Genomic DNA, 17,733 nt, shown 5'->3' on the forward strand with positions numbered 1-17,733 from the left:
CATCCGTGCAATCGACTAAGTGAAAAAGCCTAAAAATCCACTTCCATAAACTGCAAACTCGAACTTCTACGTAATGCAGGAGTAATCCTTCATGCTGGCCAACTAAGGGTCCGTTCCAGAGACGAAAAAGTATCGTAAATGTACGATAAAGGGGGCGTGCCTCTTTAAAATACGAAACATTTAAAAAAAGCGTTCCAGAAATATTTTAACGAGTAAAAGTCTCGTTGAACACTCGTAAACGCGTTTGGAGTAGAAAATTATACTTTTTTTTTTGATAAAAAGGCGGTGGAGTTTCTTCGAGGTAACGTGATAAATCAAGGTCGAAACAATATTGAAACAGATGTCCCGCTGAAAATAATGTATCATGAGTGATCCAATACTATGTAGTGTTAAAAAAAGGATTTTTGGCACTACCAATAAAATATTTACCAATAACCTCATTAATTGAGCTACAAATGAGAATGGCCAAGGCCCGAATTGAAAGGCTCCTCATAGTATCTGCTACGCAGGTAACAATGCCTTTACCATTATTTCTATCCAATATTAAAGAGGCTCCAAAGTTTGGTGGCAAAAAAAAAATAAAATTGAGCATGCTTTTCTTTCCCCCAACCCATCACTCGGCCGTGGCTGAGGCAGGCAGAGTCAACCGTAAATTTCGCACTTTACTGACTTTACACACATTTTGCCACCGAACTTTATAGCCCCTTTAAAACGAAAAGAAGGAAGCACTATCTTTTCATTTGATTTATGTAAAATATCATTTTTGGAGCCATTGTATTATAAAATACTCTTATTACAGATCTTTAAAATCATATGCTGTATTTGTTTTGTAAAGACGGCGAATTATTATCTACATTGAAAACATCAACAGTCAAATTATGTTTTGTACTACACCTTGATTTTTTACATTTCCTCGACTATAATAAAATTAATTTCAATTCTTAAAATAGAAGTATTTATTTATTGTAGCTACCATTTAAAACAAAGGGGACACATTTTCATTTTAAACTGATACCCTATGATCAATAACTCCCAAATTTGCTAAATTAAACTTTTGTGGGGGGGGGGAATTACAGGGTGGTGATAATCACATTTGAAAAATATCCAACTGGAATTCAAATCTAGCGCCGAACTGATATTAAGAGATAAACCAGCATGAAGATAGAGACAGTTCCGTTTTGAAAGATTATAAACACTTTGGTCAGCTTACTAGACTGAGAGACACGATAAAATAATTACAATAATGAAGAAATTTCACTATTTTGGAAAGTTTTAACATCTGAATAGGTTGTTAGTAATATTCACTAAATTTATTATGAAGTAGTAGATATATGTTCTTATATATCATGCTTATTTATTATTCGTTGATGAAGGCGAGATCCTTGAAACAAATTTTCAATTTCCTTTGCAGCCGCAACAAAAGAGTTGTGTATGGCCACCAGAATTGTATTGGTATTATCCAAATGACTCAAAAAGGCGAAAATTGAGCATTTTGCGACCATTTAATTTATAATCATTTCCAAAAGCCCCATTCAATCGTTCTTGATCATTTACTCCATACAGGGTACCCTGGTCTTATGTTTTGGCAGTGCAACTAGCAATAGGCTCGGAGGACACAGAAATTGTATGATGTTGTAATGGCTTCTTTTATCACGTTTAAAACCTATACCAAATTCTTACTTAATAAATATATAAATTTATGGCAATCTCTTGTTCAGAAAATGTGGGAAAAGACCATACCACTTTTGGATTTTCTTCTACCGTTTACCTAGGCGGATCTGGAATTGGTTTTCAGCCCTGACGACTGAATGTTTTTAAAAATTTAACTGAACTATATCTGCTAGTAAGTAATATATCTAATTTTAATTAACATAGCGTTAGAGTAAAATATCCGTCCCTTCCAATTATAAAATACGGCGTACAATTATAAAAATTTCCAATGATATAATCAAATCAAATATAATTTTGTTTGTAGTTTTGAACAATAGAATGAGTGATCTAGTGTTTAGTGATATCAAGTTAAACTCTTGCATTTCCCTTTTGTGCCTAGCTTTTTTTGTCATCTTACGATATATTTGTTCTCTATCTGTTTTCATTGACGTTTTGCATTTGCTGCACTTATTAGCTCTATTAAACTGCCATTTTTTTAAAGGCTGTCTAATTATTTCATAAAAATATGTTATGTATATAATCTATCACTAAAGTCTGTTTCCCTGGTTAATTTAAAATATATTCAAAAAATATTATTGTGAAGGGAAAAAATATAAAATATTATCAGAATTCAAATAAACCGCGAAATTGACTATTCGTTTAAGGAAATAAAATATAGATCAAAACGGCTTTTTCATGGGGAAAAACATCAGCTGACAGAAATATCTAGAAAAAACGTGCAGCAGCTGATAGTGAGGTCTAGCTTAGATTAGTAGTTGAACTATTAATATTAATGGGTACAATGAAATGGGATATCAGAATGGAATTGAAAAAGGTAATTAATGTTATGTCTAAGAGCTAGGGTAAGTATTGGTATTAACGTTATTTTTAATGATAGTCAATTATATGTTTAAGGACGAGGGGTTTATTTTGGATTCATCAGGAACTAACGCAATATGAATACCAATGAGAATCTGGTTAGTGTTGTTTAAATGATTTGAGAATTCTGTAAAAATTTGCCCGTCCGCTCTCGTTGATTGACTATTTCATTGAGGATTGATGATTAAATATTGTTAAGCCTCTCCCGATTGTTCACAACAGATTGCGCAGCCTTATCTAAAGTTTTAGTCCGGCTACTTGGATTGGACTGTTGCGACGGCTGATGAGCTACTGATACGGGACTTCGCGTTTTGGGGCTTCTTTGAGCACTTGATTGACCTACGTTGAGTTGACTTCTCCGGGACGTTATTAGGTGGAAATGGGCTTTCCGCTTAACTTTCTTCTGTTTATGAAAATGAATCTCAGGTAAGGCATTAGCTTTATTAAGAATGGCCGGTAGGCTATTCTTATTTAAGGAGTCAGCGCGATTTCCTATGGCTAAAATTAATACAGCCAAGCGTAGGAGAATCAATAGTCGGGTCGCTAAAAAAATTTAAGACTTTATTTTAAGCGATTTTCATGCCCAAGATTCAGTATTGAGGATGCCTAGCGGGATTATTCTTACTGTCAACTTCAGTGAGAAACGTATTAGAATCCCGTTATTTAACGAAAGTTAGTCGACTGTAGATAAGAAGCTTCGTACTGTTATGAGTTAGTGTACCATTTTTAACATGGAAGGCCAACTGATCAGCTCGTAGCCAGTTTCCCGGAAAAATGCAAAAATAAAATTTTGTCCGTCTTCGAGTTAACGTTGATTTTCGCACTTTACTCAAGAAATAATAAACCATTTCGTATGGGAACTTTATTTAAATCTCATTATTTATACGTAATTAAGTATTTTTTAAGTGACAATTATCATTTTCGTAATTCATTTAATTGTAATTTAACAGTAGTTAACATTTAACCGTTAAGCCTTTGCTTCGTAGGGAAAATTAGCCTGTAGAACCCGATCATATATTCTAGGTTAAAACTAACGTATTTAGTAGTAAGTAGAAGGAAAGTGAGGGTGTGGCATCGATCCCGGGTTCGGGTTTGGGTTCGGGATCGAAATCCGGGATTTAAGGGATGAAATGGGGGTAAAATCGTCAAAAAGTCAATGTATTTAGGGTATTTCTCGCGACGATTTGTTTTCCCGTATATCAACATATTGTGTCCAGGCCAACTTGTTCATTTATCTACGCTTATCTCGAAAGATACTTGAACGTATATCTTATCAAGTTTTATCGTACGGAATAAGTTGAAATGATGTAAAAATTGATAACCTAGGCGGCGCGTGCGCAGATTACCCCGGGGGACGCGGTTAATTTGAATTTAAGAGTTTTTTGACGTCATGGAATATGGGACGCGGTTAACGTGCGCGGATTGGGGCGCGGTTAATTTGAATTTAAAACATAGATTTGAGTGTTTTGACGTCATGGAATATTCGTTGTTAAAATGACGTAGAATGGAAATATTTTTAAACTTAATTTTAATATCATTGTAGTACTTAAATATGCTTGACACTTGAACCTTTCTCACGAGTATTTCAAACGAATATCTAAAGTTTAAGTATGAGAAACGTATCGTTCTCAAGTATTGTAATTGTACACGTGATTCCGTATGAGAACCGGGTAAATTCCTATATACGTAACGCGATACACTTCAAAATGCGTATACGTAGAATGGAATTAATTTTAAACTCCATTTTAAAAAATAAGATATCGAAGATAAATAATTTCAGAGTATAAAAAGGGAAAACCGTATAATAGTAAGACCATATTTAGAAAGTTCACCATCTGAATTGTATTGGAAGTGACTTCGAGGAACCTTAAAATGTAAGTAGGAATACTCAGTGATAATTCTTAACTTTGTCTTAATGTATTTATTTTATAGGAATTGTTCATTTCCTGTGTCTGCTGACAAAGGGTTAATCGTTTATGCAGATGAAACCATCTACTGCGGTCTATTAGATTTAACAAAGGGTATCAAACTAACAGAAGCGGAACTGCAAGAGCTATGGACAAAGAAAGATGCCATTGAAGCTTATTTCAATAACGAAGCTGAAACTTCGTGGGTTTTCACAGGTTCTGAAACTAAACGGTTTTCGGTTCATAGATTTGCCGAACAAAAGGTTTTAGATGTTAGACAAATGTACCATGGTTATGGAGTAAACTATGGAAAACTGTTACCGACTAAAGAGGGGGTAGCTTTCGCTCAATCTTCTTGGTTGAATTTCCTCGACCAGTACAAGTCTATTCAGAAGTGTTTAAAGAAAATCAAGGAAATAAAGGAGGCGATGACTAACGTTGTAATTAAACAATTACACGAAGCTCTTAAGAAAGCGTGCAATGGCTGTCAAATTGATCATCCATCTCAACTCCAGCATGATTGTATCATGACGGATTATTCTAAGCGCGTAGATTTGCATTTTTATGAAATAATTATGTCGGTAGATTGTGAAAATATTATTGAAATGTTTACTATTCGCTGTGAATTGTCGAAAGAAATTTTAAATAATATAATGTCACTAATAATATGCAATGCTAAAAACTTGTTAAAAAGTTAATAAAATTGATTGCACTAATGTTCCGATTCTCATTTACCATTATGGATTTAAGCTTACAACATCCAATGAATGGGCTTGTAGCCGGGTCCACCCAATGCGGAAAGTCATTCCTGGTGGGACGGTTGATTCAATATAAGGAGACCTGTATATCCCCTCCTCCGGAGAGGATAATATGGTGTTATACCGAGTATCAGCCGAAACTATTTCAATCAATATTAGAACACACACCTTCAGTCGAGTTTCACGAAGGTTTACTCGATGTTAATATATTAAACCCGCAAATTAGGAATTTAGTTATTTTAGACGATTTGTTATGCGAGATATCTAATAATAAAGATGTAACTAATTTATTTATTCGTGGATCTCATCACAGAAACACCTCCGTACTAATTTTAATGCAAAACCTTTATTACCCCGGAAAAGAAATAAGAACTTTAAATTTAAATGCTCATTATCTATTTATTTTTAAATCACCACGAGATAAATCAACAATTTATCATCTCGCGAGGCAGATATCTCCAACCAATAGCAAATACGTTATTGATGCGTTTCAACAAGCTACGTCACGGAAATTTGGGTATTTATTAGTTGACTTGAAACCTCACACCCCAGATCAGTATTTACTACGAACAGGTTTAATACCGGGTGAAGAATCGGCTGTCTTTATTCCAAAATGAAGTGTATTATAGAAGGGAATTTTTTTAGGGTTAATCGAGAGTGGATTATCAAAGAATTAGCTTACGTAGTATTAGAAACTGAAGAATCGGAAGTGTTTACTTTCAAATCTCCATGCCCTTTCAAAGAGCTTTCAAACGAAAATAAAAGACAATGCAGATGGATATCTCATAACATTTGTCATCTTCGATGGGATGACGGCGAACGTCCTTACAGAACGAGACGTGACATTTGCAATCAGATAGCGGAAAAAGCTACTTCGTTTTTCACCAAAGGTTTAGAAAAAGCTGCAGTATTATCGACACTCCTCGGTGTTCCAGTAACTAACATCGAAGATACCGGTTGTCCTAAATTATCAGAACTAGAAGACGTTGAATTAAACTGCCCTTTTCATTCCGAAACTGTTCATTGCGCTTTAAGAAAGGCTAAGAAAATCTCTAAATGGATGTCTCAAAACGAGTAAAGGAAAACCTAGACTTTCTACGTTTCCTGACATCCTGTAATCTAAATCAAAGAAAGACAGCTATTAAATACGCTAGCAAGGAAGCTATACTGGCTCTCGTTGAATGTTGTATAAATGTATTACACGGAACAATTGAACTGTCAGAACGTCATCGTAAGCGGTTAAAGAAACATAGCGCGGTTATACGAAACGTGTCGAAGAAGAATCCTATATCAAAACGACGAAAGATACTGGTACAAAAAGGTGGTTTTCTTCCATTTTTATTAGCGCCACTGCTATCTATCGTTAGCTCAGTCGCCGGAAGTGCAATAAGCCGAGCTATAAACCGATGATGGCTCGAAAAATGCTTCTAGTACCTGAAGATGTAATGGAGAGATTAAAAAACACTCCACCTTCCAAAACAGAAGAAACACCTGAACTTCAAAAAGAGAAGACACTCGATGATGAAATGAAATCTATTCTAGATAATCCAGATTTAAACGAATCAGAGAAATTAGCATTATACAATCAAACTCTCCAACGACGGTTAACTTACGTACGTAAAGAGCAAATCTCTCCCGTTATTGAAAACTCTGAACGGCCTAAAACCTGGTTCGCGCAAATATCTTATTCTCTACCTGCAACTTATGTTAGTGATGCGATTTCATTATACCGAGCGACTACGGAAGATCCGAGATATATTAGATGGACTAACTCAGGAGAGCTTTCTATTCGAGGACAAGTGATTGGAGGATCTAATATAATCGATCTTTTGTATGACGCTGTGAGAAAAACGCCTGGAACAGCGATTGATCCTATAGGAGTTACAGAGTTTTACGAGGGCATTCATAAGTCAAATATTTCAAAACGTTTAATTAAAAATCCTGTAAGATTGACACTGTTAAAAACATTCGCTGTATTTCATACACCACCAAGTAGTTCAATGTTATCATCATCTTCACCTAGTCCTCTAAGATCTTGGATACATACTAAATAAAATATATTAACCTGATAATTTTGTTCTCATTTCATAGTATAAGCCTACAATGGAAGGTTGTACAGAAACGGTCTCTTTAGGACTTTTAGCCTATTTATCACAATCATTTTCAAAATCACCGAAAATTATCACAGCTGTATTAATTATCATAGTTATGATAATATTAGAATTATTTAATTTCCTTTTTTGGCGTTACATGCCATTACATCAAAATATTACCCAATATGGAGAAAGAACTTGAGCAGATCTATACTAACCCCGCAGACCCAGGGTCATTCGCTGGAGTTCAAGCGCTCTATAATTCAGCTCGACATAAAGGTTTAAAGGTTTCATTGGAAAAAGTAAAACAATTTCTAATAAAGCAGGATACATATACGCTGCATAAACCTGCTAGAAGACGATTCAAACGAAATCGAACTATTGTTTATGGAATTGACGAACAGTGGCAAGCGGACTTGGCAGATTTTCAGAAGCTGTCTAAATATAATTCAGGATCTCGCTACGTATTATGTATTATCGACATATTTAGCAAATACGCTATGGCTGTAGCGGTTAAAAATAAGAAAGGTGTAACAATTTTAGAAGCGTTACGTAACGTTTTTGAAAAAGGCCGTCAACCGAAAAGAATTCAAAGTGATCATGGAAACGAATTTGTCTGTCAAGAAGTGCAGAGTGAATTAGAAAGAAGGAACATTAAATTTTTCGCTACCCGATCGGAAATGAAAGCGTCCATTATTGAAAGATTCATTAGAAGTTTTAAATCTCGTTTATATCGCTATTTCACGCAGAATAACACCCTTAAATATATCGACGTTTTAGATGATATTATAAACGCTTATAACAATAGTTATCATAGATCAATTAAATGTAAACCCGCGGAAGTTACTCTAGATAACTCTGCTAAAATATGGAAAAATCTTTACGGTTCGGTAAATTTTTCTCCTCCGTTAACATACGCGTTTGAAATTGGAGATATTTGTAGAATAAGTAGAAATTTATCAATTTTCGATAAGAAATATAACCCGAATTTTACTACAGAATTGTTTAAAATAGCTGAGAGACTACCACGTGACCCACCTGTATATAAGCTGATGGATTTAAATTCTAACCCCATTTTAGGAGTATTCTATCGAGAGGAGGTTCAGATTGTTGGTCGAGATTTAAAAGACTGTTACTTCATAATCGAAAAAGTAATAAAAAAGAGGAAAAAATCGGACGGCCGCGTAGAACTGTATGTCAAGTGGCAAGATTACGACCCTACATTTAATTCTTGGATACAAGAAGTGGATTTAAAATGAGTTTTTACGTAACGCTACCTTCAGATTCCTCGTCATTATATTACCAAGATAATAGCGTTGGTAAATTTCGAACGTATTTAGCTGAACCGTTAAGATTTGAGGAACAGTACGAAGTTGGGTTAGCGGAAATAAGCTATCCTCGGACATGGCATAACGTTCGAAAACCTAATCTATTGGTTATTAAAGACCCTCTCGAATATGATAAAATGACTGATAACCCTCTAGTTAAAGACCCTCTCGAATATGATAAAATAATTGAAGTTCCCGCGGGTTTTTATAAAACTCCGGAAGAACTATTACATGTTATGAACGTCCACAACCAAGAAGAAGAACAAGTTACATTCGCTTATTTAAATTATTCTAATCGAATTAAAGTTAAATTGCAACCGAAAATCAGAGCTGTAATTGGCCCCGATCTATCGATTTTACTAGGTTTTAAGGATAGAAGAGATAATGATTTCACCATTTTAAATTCAATGATAACCCCCTACCCAGTTGATATGAACGCTGGGTTACATTCCTTATTCGTTTATTCCGATCTGGTTGAAAATAGCGTTGTTGGGGATAGTTTAGCACCTCTATTAAGAATCATAAGCGTCGAAGAGAAAGCCGAGTCTAATGGGAAAACAACTACAAAAATATTTTCACAACCTCATTACCTACCAGTCGTGTGTAATAATATTAAGACTATAGAGATTAATATAACAGATGATTTAGGTGAGCCAATACAGTTTCATAGTGGAAAAGCTCACGTTGTATTACATTTTAAACCCCGTAAAATGTGGACTTCACTATAAACCTTTAATCATTCAGGACACACCTTCATTCTAGCTTAAGAGAGCGAACAGTTAACATCATGAGGTCTGAATATTCACCTTCAAGAACTGATTATGAAAGTTACTATTTAAACCAGGTTGGTTTCGGTGGAATACCTGTATATAGAGGTTTAGCCGTGCAAAGAGGACATGGACTAGGAAATATATTATCTTCAGCGTTTAGATTCGCGGTACCTTTACTGAAGAAAGGCGCTACTTACTTGGGAAAAAAACTTTTAAGTACCGGAGCGAAAGTAGCGACCGATGTTGTTAGCGGAGTCCCAATTAAAACAGCGCTTAAATCGCATTCTATTAACGCTGGAAGGGAAACTTTAGCTTCAGCAGCTGATGAAGCCATGAGACTAACATCTTCAGCTACGGATCATATTAAAAGAATGACGGGTTCCGGAAATAAAAGGAAACGAACTCAATCGAAAAGCGCCATTTCAACAGCAGGCAGGATAGCGAAAGGACGGTTCCCTAAACGTTCCGATATATTCTCATAATGTCCCTTTTACACCCGCACTCAGTTGAGTGTATAAATTCCGAGCTAGATTTGTTTCAAGTACCTATGACACAATCTTCGATTATTGGTGGAGAATGGGTTGAGTATAATCCAATATCAAATATAGTTGATAACGCATCAATTACATTTTCTATCAACGGTAACTCTGAAACGTATATAGACCTTTCACAAACTTTGCTGCACGTTCGAGTTAAGGTAACTAAAGATAATGGTCAACTACCGCAACCCGCGGTTCCAGGTGTTGCGGGTGGGGCCGCCGGAACTCCAGCCGACAATATCGCCCCCGAGAATTTGTTTCTTCATTCGCTTTTTAGCGACGTCCACGTATTTCTTAATGAAAGATCAGTAACACCTTCCAGTCAAAATTACGCTTATAAAAGTATGATACAAACTTTATTAACGTTCGGAGATTCTGCGAAAAAAAGTTATTTAACGAGTTCACTTTTCTATCGGGATACGCCTGGAAAGTTCGATTCATTTTTCGATAACGATGGTTTCTCTAAACGAGCGAGTTTAGCGCAAAAAGGGGCGATTGACTTGTTAGGCGTAGTCCATACTGATTTATGTCAACAACCACGCTTTTTATTAAATATGGTTGATTTGAAATTTAAATTCGATAAAAATAGAGCAGCTTTTTGCGTTCATTCCGACGTAAAATGTAAAGTGGAGATTTTATCAGCTTCCCTTTATCTGAGGAAAGTTAAAGTGATACCGGAACTATCGCTCGCTCAAGCCAAGGCGTTACAATATGGAACCGCTAAATATCCTGTAACTCGTTCGGAGTGCACCTCATTTTCTATACCCGCTGGACTTATGGCTAGTGTGCAAGATCATTTATTTACCGGACAAGCACCTAAGAAAGTTGTTATCGGGTTTGTGGAACAAAAAGCGTTTCTAGGAGATTTGAAAAAATCCCCGTACAACTTTCAACATTTCGATTTATCAAGCATTGGATTGTACATTGACGGTAGCAGCGTCCCTCATAAGGCGTTATCTCTAAACTTTGAGGAAAATCTATATATTCAAGCGTATTGCAATCTTTTCATTCAAACTAATCAGTGGAACGTAGATGAAGGGAATCAGATAAGTCGGGAAGATTACCCTAACGGAAATTGTTTATTCGCGTACAATTTAACCTCGGATCTTAATAACAACGCTAATCACTTGCATCTTGTAAAAAACAGTAACCTGAGATTAGAATTAAAATTTGCAAAACCGTTACCGGAGACGATTTCCATTCTAATTTACGCCGAGTTTCAAAATTTGATTGAAATTGATAAAAATCGAACCGTGATTTTCGATTACAGTAATTAATGGATTCGCTACAGATAACTAAAATACTTGAAAAAGATTTAAGTACTAAAAGTATATTTCAAGGCGTGTTCGCGGCTGACAAGCTACCTAAATACGTAAAAATATTCCCTTCTCTATTTATTGTAAATACCGATACGAGTGCTGAACCTGGAGAACACTGGGTTCTAATATATTTTTCTAAACATAAAAATTGTGAATTCATGGATTCCTTTGGAAACCCGCCAGATTATTTTAAATTTAATGACTTTATTGAACGAAACAGTAAAACTGTAACTTTTAATTCTAATCAATTACAGAGTAATTCTAGTAATACGTGTGGAGCATTCTGTATCTATTTTGCTATAAACAGGTGTAAAGGAATAGAAATGTATAACATTGTGTCTAGGTTTAAGAAAGATAAATATGTAAACGATAAAATGATTAAAGAGTTTATGTGCAAAATGTATTCAATAAAATAATTTTTTACAATTTATAGCAATAGCAGTTTTTTTTATATATACATAAATACAAGCATTCATTATAATTTTTCAATATCTTTATGACCGTGCGCTAATGTACGAACCCCGCAGGGTAGAATGTATCTCTTATCATCATTTGGTGATAAACAAAGTTTTCTAGTATTTATAGTAAATAGTTCATGCTTGAAACTAGCTATACGCATCATCTCGGCTGACATGGTTTCTTGATTAAAAAGACAACGTTCATAGTCTTCGTGGCGGATGACGTTTCTAATAACGTTCATGGCAACGCCCTTACAAACCTTTTTATGGTTTAAAATTGACTCTAAAGATTTCCCCAATCGCAACTCCTTTTCTATCTCTTCAGCGGTCTTAGACTCCCCGTACAATTTAATAGAATAAAGCTTTGGACGAAGTCCTACAAAGCTTTGAATTAACTGCGAATTTGTCTCGTCTTTAAAATAACCGAGAGCTTTTTTATTCTGATTAGAATGAAGGAAATGCGAAGGTGGATAATCAGAGAAGTCAAAGCGGTTTTTATGAACTTCAAAGTCTTTATAAACATCATCCGTCTTAATGTTGTACGTTAAACTGTCTGTAAATATTTTATATATTAGTACTATTTAAATAAAAAATGCATATTAAATTAAATTACCAGTGTCTGTAAATAATAGTGATGCTTTGTCCCCGTACGTATTTTTTATGAATCCATAATGGAACCGATACATGAGCTCCTTGGATAAATCTAGAATGGTGAATCCGGTAAATATAGGCCGGTTAAGAACAATTTTAGCTCTCTTCTTATGAGCGCCGGCTAACTCTTCATTAAAGATGGTAAAGTGTTCAAACTGCGGGGAACTTGTAACTTTTAACATTCTTTCTGGTTTATGAATCAACTCGAAATTTATATGCTTCCGTAAATTTTCCATTGTTTTTCTAAAGAATTAAATGAAGTAAGGGGAAAAAACAGCAATAAATTATTTAAATTGATTTACCCGAAAACAGAGTTAACCATTAGTTTCCAGAAATTCTTTTCAAATGAACTCTTGGATAATTTCCTCTGTTCAGTGTTGAATCTAACATATTTTTCTAACCATTTTCCTTGAGTGAAGGTTAGAGCTCGATGAACCTTGGTTATTTTCAAACCTAATTCTACATAATATTTTAAATTGCGGTAATGTACTATGTATTTCTCTTTATTATTTAAATTAGGAAGAAGTTTTGGTAGACTTTGATTCTCCTTAATATTTAATTTTCCTAAGAGATCTTTGGAGTATGGAGATAGCATATCATGTGTAATAACTTTAGATTCCGCCGCTACTGGGAGATCGTTATGTAAGTCATGCAACTCTGGAGGATATTCAAGATCCACCTGCAAAGGAAACAATTCTTTAAAAATATAATTCAATAATTATAACACTTGTTATTTACCTCTAAAATGTATCCGTTTTCAACGTTATTGGGAATACTCAGAATATTTTCACTGAGTGTTTGCAAATCATCCTCCTGAACCCACTGGAAGTCGCCTAGCGGTAGTGGTTCACACATAACAGGACCGTACAAATTATTAGCATCTTCAATTAAGTTAAATTAAGTTAATTAATATAATAAAAATAAAAATAATTAAAATAAAAAAAAATAAAAATAAAAAAAATTATTTATTTTTTTTAAAAATGTAAATTACCTAAATAGCATATATAACTGCTCTCTTTAGACGAATCATATGTGTCGGCCATATATTTGTTATTCGCTTCAGAATAACGAGTTGAGATCATTGAAACACCGCCTCGAATCCCTAAAAATTCAATGTAAATACAATAATATTTAAAATATCACAAAAGCGTTACCCTTTTCAATAAATAAGTGTTGATCTATATCAAGTATGAGATCGAGGCGAACATCGGTCATCTTCAAAGCTGCTTGCCAGGCTAAACCTGGTGCGGTGTAAGCGTGAGCGGGATCTAATTTATAATGGGTTATAGATAATGTTCTAAAATTTTCAAAAACGTCGGCTAAGAGCAACGCATCGCTTTTCACATAGAGGTCGGTGTATTCCCCTACGAAAACCGAGGTTAAGAGATTTGAAATATTTATACTATAGTAATTTTACCTAATGTTTGAATATTAAACGCTGTCCAAACATTTTGGGCGTGTAAATAATCAGATTCTAAAATATTTTGATTTTTCAATGAACTGAAAAACGCTTCTCTAGGTGGCAGCATCGTCTCGTCAAATTTCTTTTCATCGTCCATATACTCGTATGGGTAGACCCCCTTCCGCAAAAGCAGTTGAACTTTCTCACTTTCAAAATATTTCTTAACAATCTGGAATTTACTGGCTCCTTCCAAAACGAGATTAGATACTAGAGCATCGAGGCTATCACTTAGAAATCGATAAGAGTCTAAAAACCGAAATCTCCCTAAAAAACAATAAAATTAATGTTAAGGTTAAATTCATAATTAAATATATTTTACCTAGTTTCAGCGAAATATAATTTTCGCTAGTGGAAGGAATACAGTCAAGTGTCTGTTCCTTAAAATGACCAATCTCCTGACATATAAGATGTAAATCGTATCTATGAAGATTTATTATTATTAGGTTTATTTCCTGGTTAATTAACTTAATAAATTCACCTGCTAAGGTTATGAAGGAAAATAGGGATAAATTCTGGAACTTTCTTTTGAAGATTACAGACGTTATGCGCTGGCCCCCTATATTTGCCGCTGAAATGGCAATGATCTCGAACAGCGGGCATATTTCCCTGATTTAGCTGCTTCTGACAAATGTAGCAATGCGTAGCAGCTTGAAACTGTTCCTCCTCCTCCGGGGTAATAATCATTGGTACATTTGTCTCAATGAGTTCCATCAACTCCTTCTCTAATTCCAGAATAGACTCCAGAAATCTTCGAGTTGCATCTTGTCCTCGATAGCAATCGGTTCGAACAGGTACACCTATAAGTATCCTATTGTAATATATCTAAAAGGGAATTTTGTCAAATAACTTACCGTCAGGTCCAACAAACACCCACGAATACGCACAGCTGATGTGCATGTTTACTTTGCTGGTATTTATATCGGGATCTAGATCACATCCTTGAACTCTCGGTAGGATTGCTTCAAAATCGGCGTAAAATACATACTGCACCTAATAATTTCATTTCATTAAGAGTTAAATTAAATAATTTTTATTTTTACCTTTTCTGTCCACTCATATTTATCAAAATAAACCGTCTTCTTCTTAGTAGGGAAAACTGTTTTTTGGACGCCGTGAGTGGCGCATTCTTCGATATGCGCATCACGTCGCTGTTCAGCGTTGCTTCCACTGAATCGGTGAAGACACATTCTAATACAGAAAATAATTAGTATATTTCAAACTAATATATTGGAAACTAAATTACCTGCAATAATAACTTGTATTTCTGTGTTTTGTTAGATGCTGTAGCAGTTTTCCTAGGTCTCGTATAAGACAGTAATGTCTATTCCCATCGTCAATATCTTTAGTTTCGTCGGTGATGTATAGCAAATCAACCTCCCTTTCCTTACAACACTTGTTAGCGCTTACGTAAAGGGGGAATATGTCTCCCGAAAAGCCGAACACAGATATTGATAAATTATTCAAATTTTTTAAGTTCCGTAGCGTTTAATTTGAAAGGAAAAGATATATCACTGGTATCAAGTTCATTTTCATAAGGTGTATATTTGGAAACACGATTAGCGTTTTGAGTCCGAGGAACTGGGTGAAGTTTAGCGAGAATTGACCAGAGAAAACATTTCTCGTCATTTTCGTTTCTAATATTAAGAATCGCGTGACGTCGAGATAGTTTTTCAGGTAGTTCCATATACGATGACCCTCGCAACGGTTGGTAAGATGCTACATTTAATTCTACATACAGAACACGGTCAATTACCCAACCCGATCCTATCAAAAATATAATGTTTTAGTTCAAAATATAACTTATAAATTTTAGTACATACCTGTCGCTTCAAAGTTTTCCGCTGCTGACTGTATTGTTTCAAGACATTCATTCAGCTGGCTTTCAATGACATCGGGCGTTAATGTTGTTTGCATAGTGCTCCGGAAATAGGGTCGTACTTCCGCTCTTTGTTCCTCACCCCCTAAAGGTCTCATATAAACAGATCTTACGAGTAGGAACCATTTAATTCCACGTTTACTGGTGAGTCTTTCCATTAGAAATTTACTGAAAGCGGCTCGGTAACGTCCGATAAACATCCCCGCATCAATATCATAGTCTTCAGCATTGTAACGGATAGATGCTAACGTATCATTCAAGGCCTGGACCATACTTGGAGATGCTGGTGGTGTTTCATCAAGTATTGATGAGGCGGGAACAGGTGATGGCGTTGGGTTGTTGGGTAAATCCGCTGTAGATGGTTGGATAGATTCCAGTTGAATTTCTTGAAGCAGACTAGGTGAAGGTGGACGGTATGGCGATGGTGGACGGAAAGATGCTAGCGAACGTTGCATTGGTGACGGTGTGCGAGACAGGTCCATGGGTTCGGAAGGGCCGGGTGCGTTCAAGTCATGAGTTCGTTGATGGCTCTTGAAATGTCCCAATCTAGCAACATTCTTACCACATACTTCACAGACAAACGTATGTCTATCACCGTGTACTTCTCTAACATGCCGATTTAAGGAGGACTTGGTAGCGAAACTTTTCGCGCACGTAGGGCAAATATGTTGGGCTTTAGGCATCTTGAATATAGCTACCGCGGTTAACCGTGGAATGACCTCCTACAACGCTATACAACCTCTTTTATAGTATATTCAAGTATCATTTGAGAACAATACGTTTCTCATACTTAAAATATTCGTTTGAAATACTCGTGAGATAGGTTCAAGTGTTAAGCATATTTAAGTACTACTTACGCGTTAATGCTATTAAAATGAAGTTTAAAAATATTTCCATTCTACTTTAACAACAAATATTCCATGACGTCAAAACACTTCAATTCAAATTAACCGCGCCTCCCGGGGAATCTGCGCACGCGCCGCCTAGGTTATCAATTTTTACATCATTTCAACTTATTCCGTACGATAAAACTTGATAAGATATACGTTCAAGTATCTTTCGAGATAAGCGTAGATAAATGAACAAGTTGGCCTGGACACAATATGTTGATATACGGGAAAACAAATCGTCGCGAGAAATACCCTAAATACATTGACTTTTTGACGATTTTACCCCCATTTCATCCCTTAAATCCCGGATTTCGATCCCGAACCCAAACCCGAACCCGGGATCGATGCCACACCCTCACTTTCCTTCTACTGTAGTACCAGAAATAATTAAAATATTAAATAAAAAATGCTTTTATCAAAGCAGTTGGAAGGTTGATTTAAGGGGTAGTTCGGATCTATGAAGGCACAGATATTTTAAATGTTTTAGATTAAAGAGTTATTTTTTGGAATTATTTTAAAAAGCAAAATATATTTCTAAAATAATTTCCATAAATTTTCCCTCACCTTTTATATATTTTAAACCCATTTCCTTTAATTTGAGCCTTGAAACTTTAACAGTAAACTGAGAAAATTTTAAATTGTAAAGGATTACGTGTAAAATTATAGCATTTAAATTGCTGAAACTCATTATAGAAACTAAACTAGTAAAGAAGTCATCAATAAAAGAGATTTGCAATCAATTTAATCAAGAAAGTTATTAAAGTTAACATGCCGTACATTGTAAACCCAAAGTTACGACTGAATGACTTATTTCAATTTGACTAAGTCTTTCTTGAAAGTCCCTTTAACAATTCAAACAGGCTACTGCAGTCAGTGAAGTGTAACTGCACACATTTCATCAGGCCTTTCTAGAAAGAAATGTGGTCATTTTAATGTAACTCTATTGTCAATTTTGTTTACTACTACTTGACTTGGATCTTCAGTTTTTCATGATGTATGCCAAATTTAAATACTGTTGCATAGTTCTACTTTAAACCAGAAGTTTAAAATAATAAGTGCAGACTTGGATAGATAGAATTTAGTACATGTCTGTTTTATAAATTCATTATGAGAATTAGCTTACATAGAAAGTTGAAAACTCCTTTAACCGTTT

The 17,733-nt window shown here is 35.1% G+C and overlaps 2 protein-coding genes across 2 annotated transcripts; one reads left to right on the forward strand and one right to left on the reverse strand.

The window, feature by feature from the left end:
• The first annotated feature begins 4,392 nt into the window (after positions 1 to 4,392).
• Positions 4,393 to 5,134, forward strand: LOC149954523 (uncharacterized). The gene is made up of 2 exons (XM_090169939.1): positions 4,393 to 4,403; positions 4,462 to 5,134. Coding segments are annotated over exons 1-2 (675 nt in total). The 5' UTR covers positions 4,393 to 4,401.
• Positions 5,135 to 15,270: 10,136 nt separating this feature from the next.
• LOC149954524 (uncharacterized) lies at positions 15,271 to 16,957 on the reverse strand. Its single transcript, XM_090169940.1, has 2 exons — positions 15,635 to 16,957; positions 15,271 to 15,578 (listed from the first exon to the last, which is right to left on the reverse strand). Exons 1-2 carry the CDS (start codon positions 16,371 to 16,373, stop codon positions 15,271 to 15,273), a joined length of 1,047 nt encoding a protein of 348 aa, XP_090026066.1. The 5' UTR covers positions 16,374 to 16,957.
• Positions 16,958 to 17,733: the final 776 nt, after the last annotated feature.

Source organism: Leiobunum rupestre, chromosome 3, assembly GCF_980474605.1.
Source record: "Leiobunum rupestre chromosome 3, qqLeiRupe1.1.hap1, whole genome shotgun sequence".
Classification (NCBI taxonomy): domain Eukaryota; kingdom Metazoa; phylum Arthropoda; class Arachnida; order Opiliones; family Sclerosomatidae; genus Leiobunum; species Leiobunum rupestre.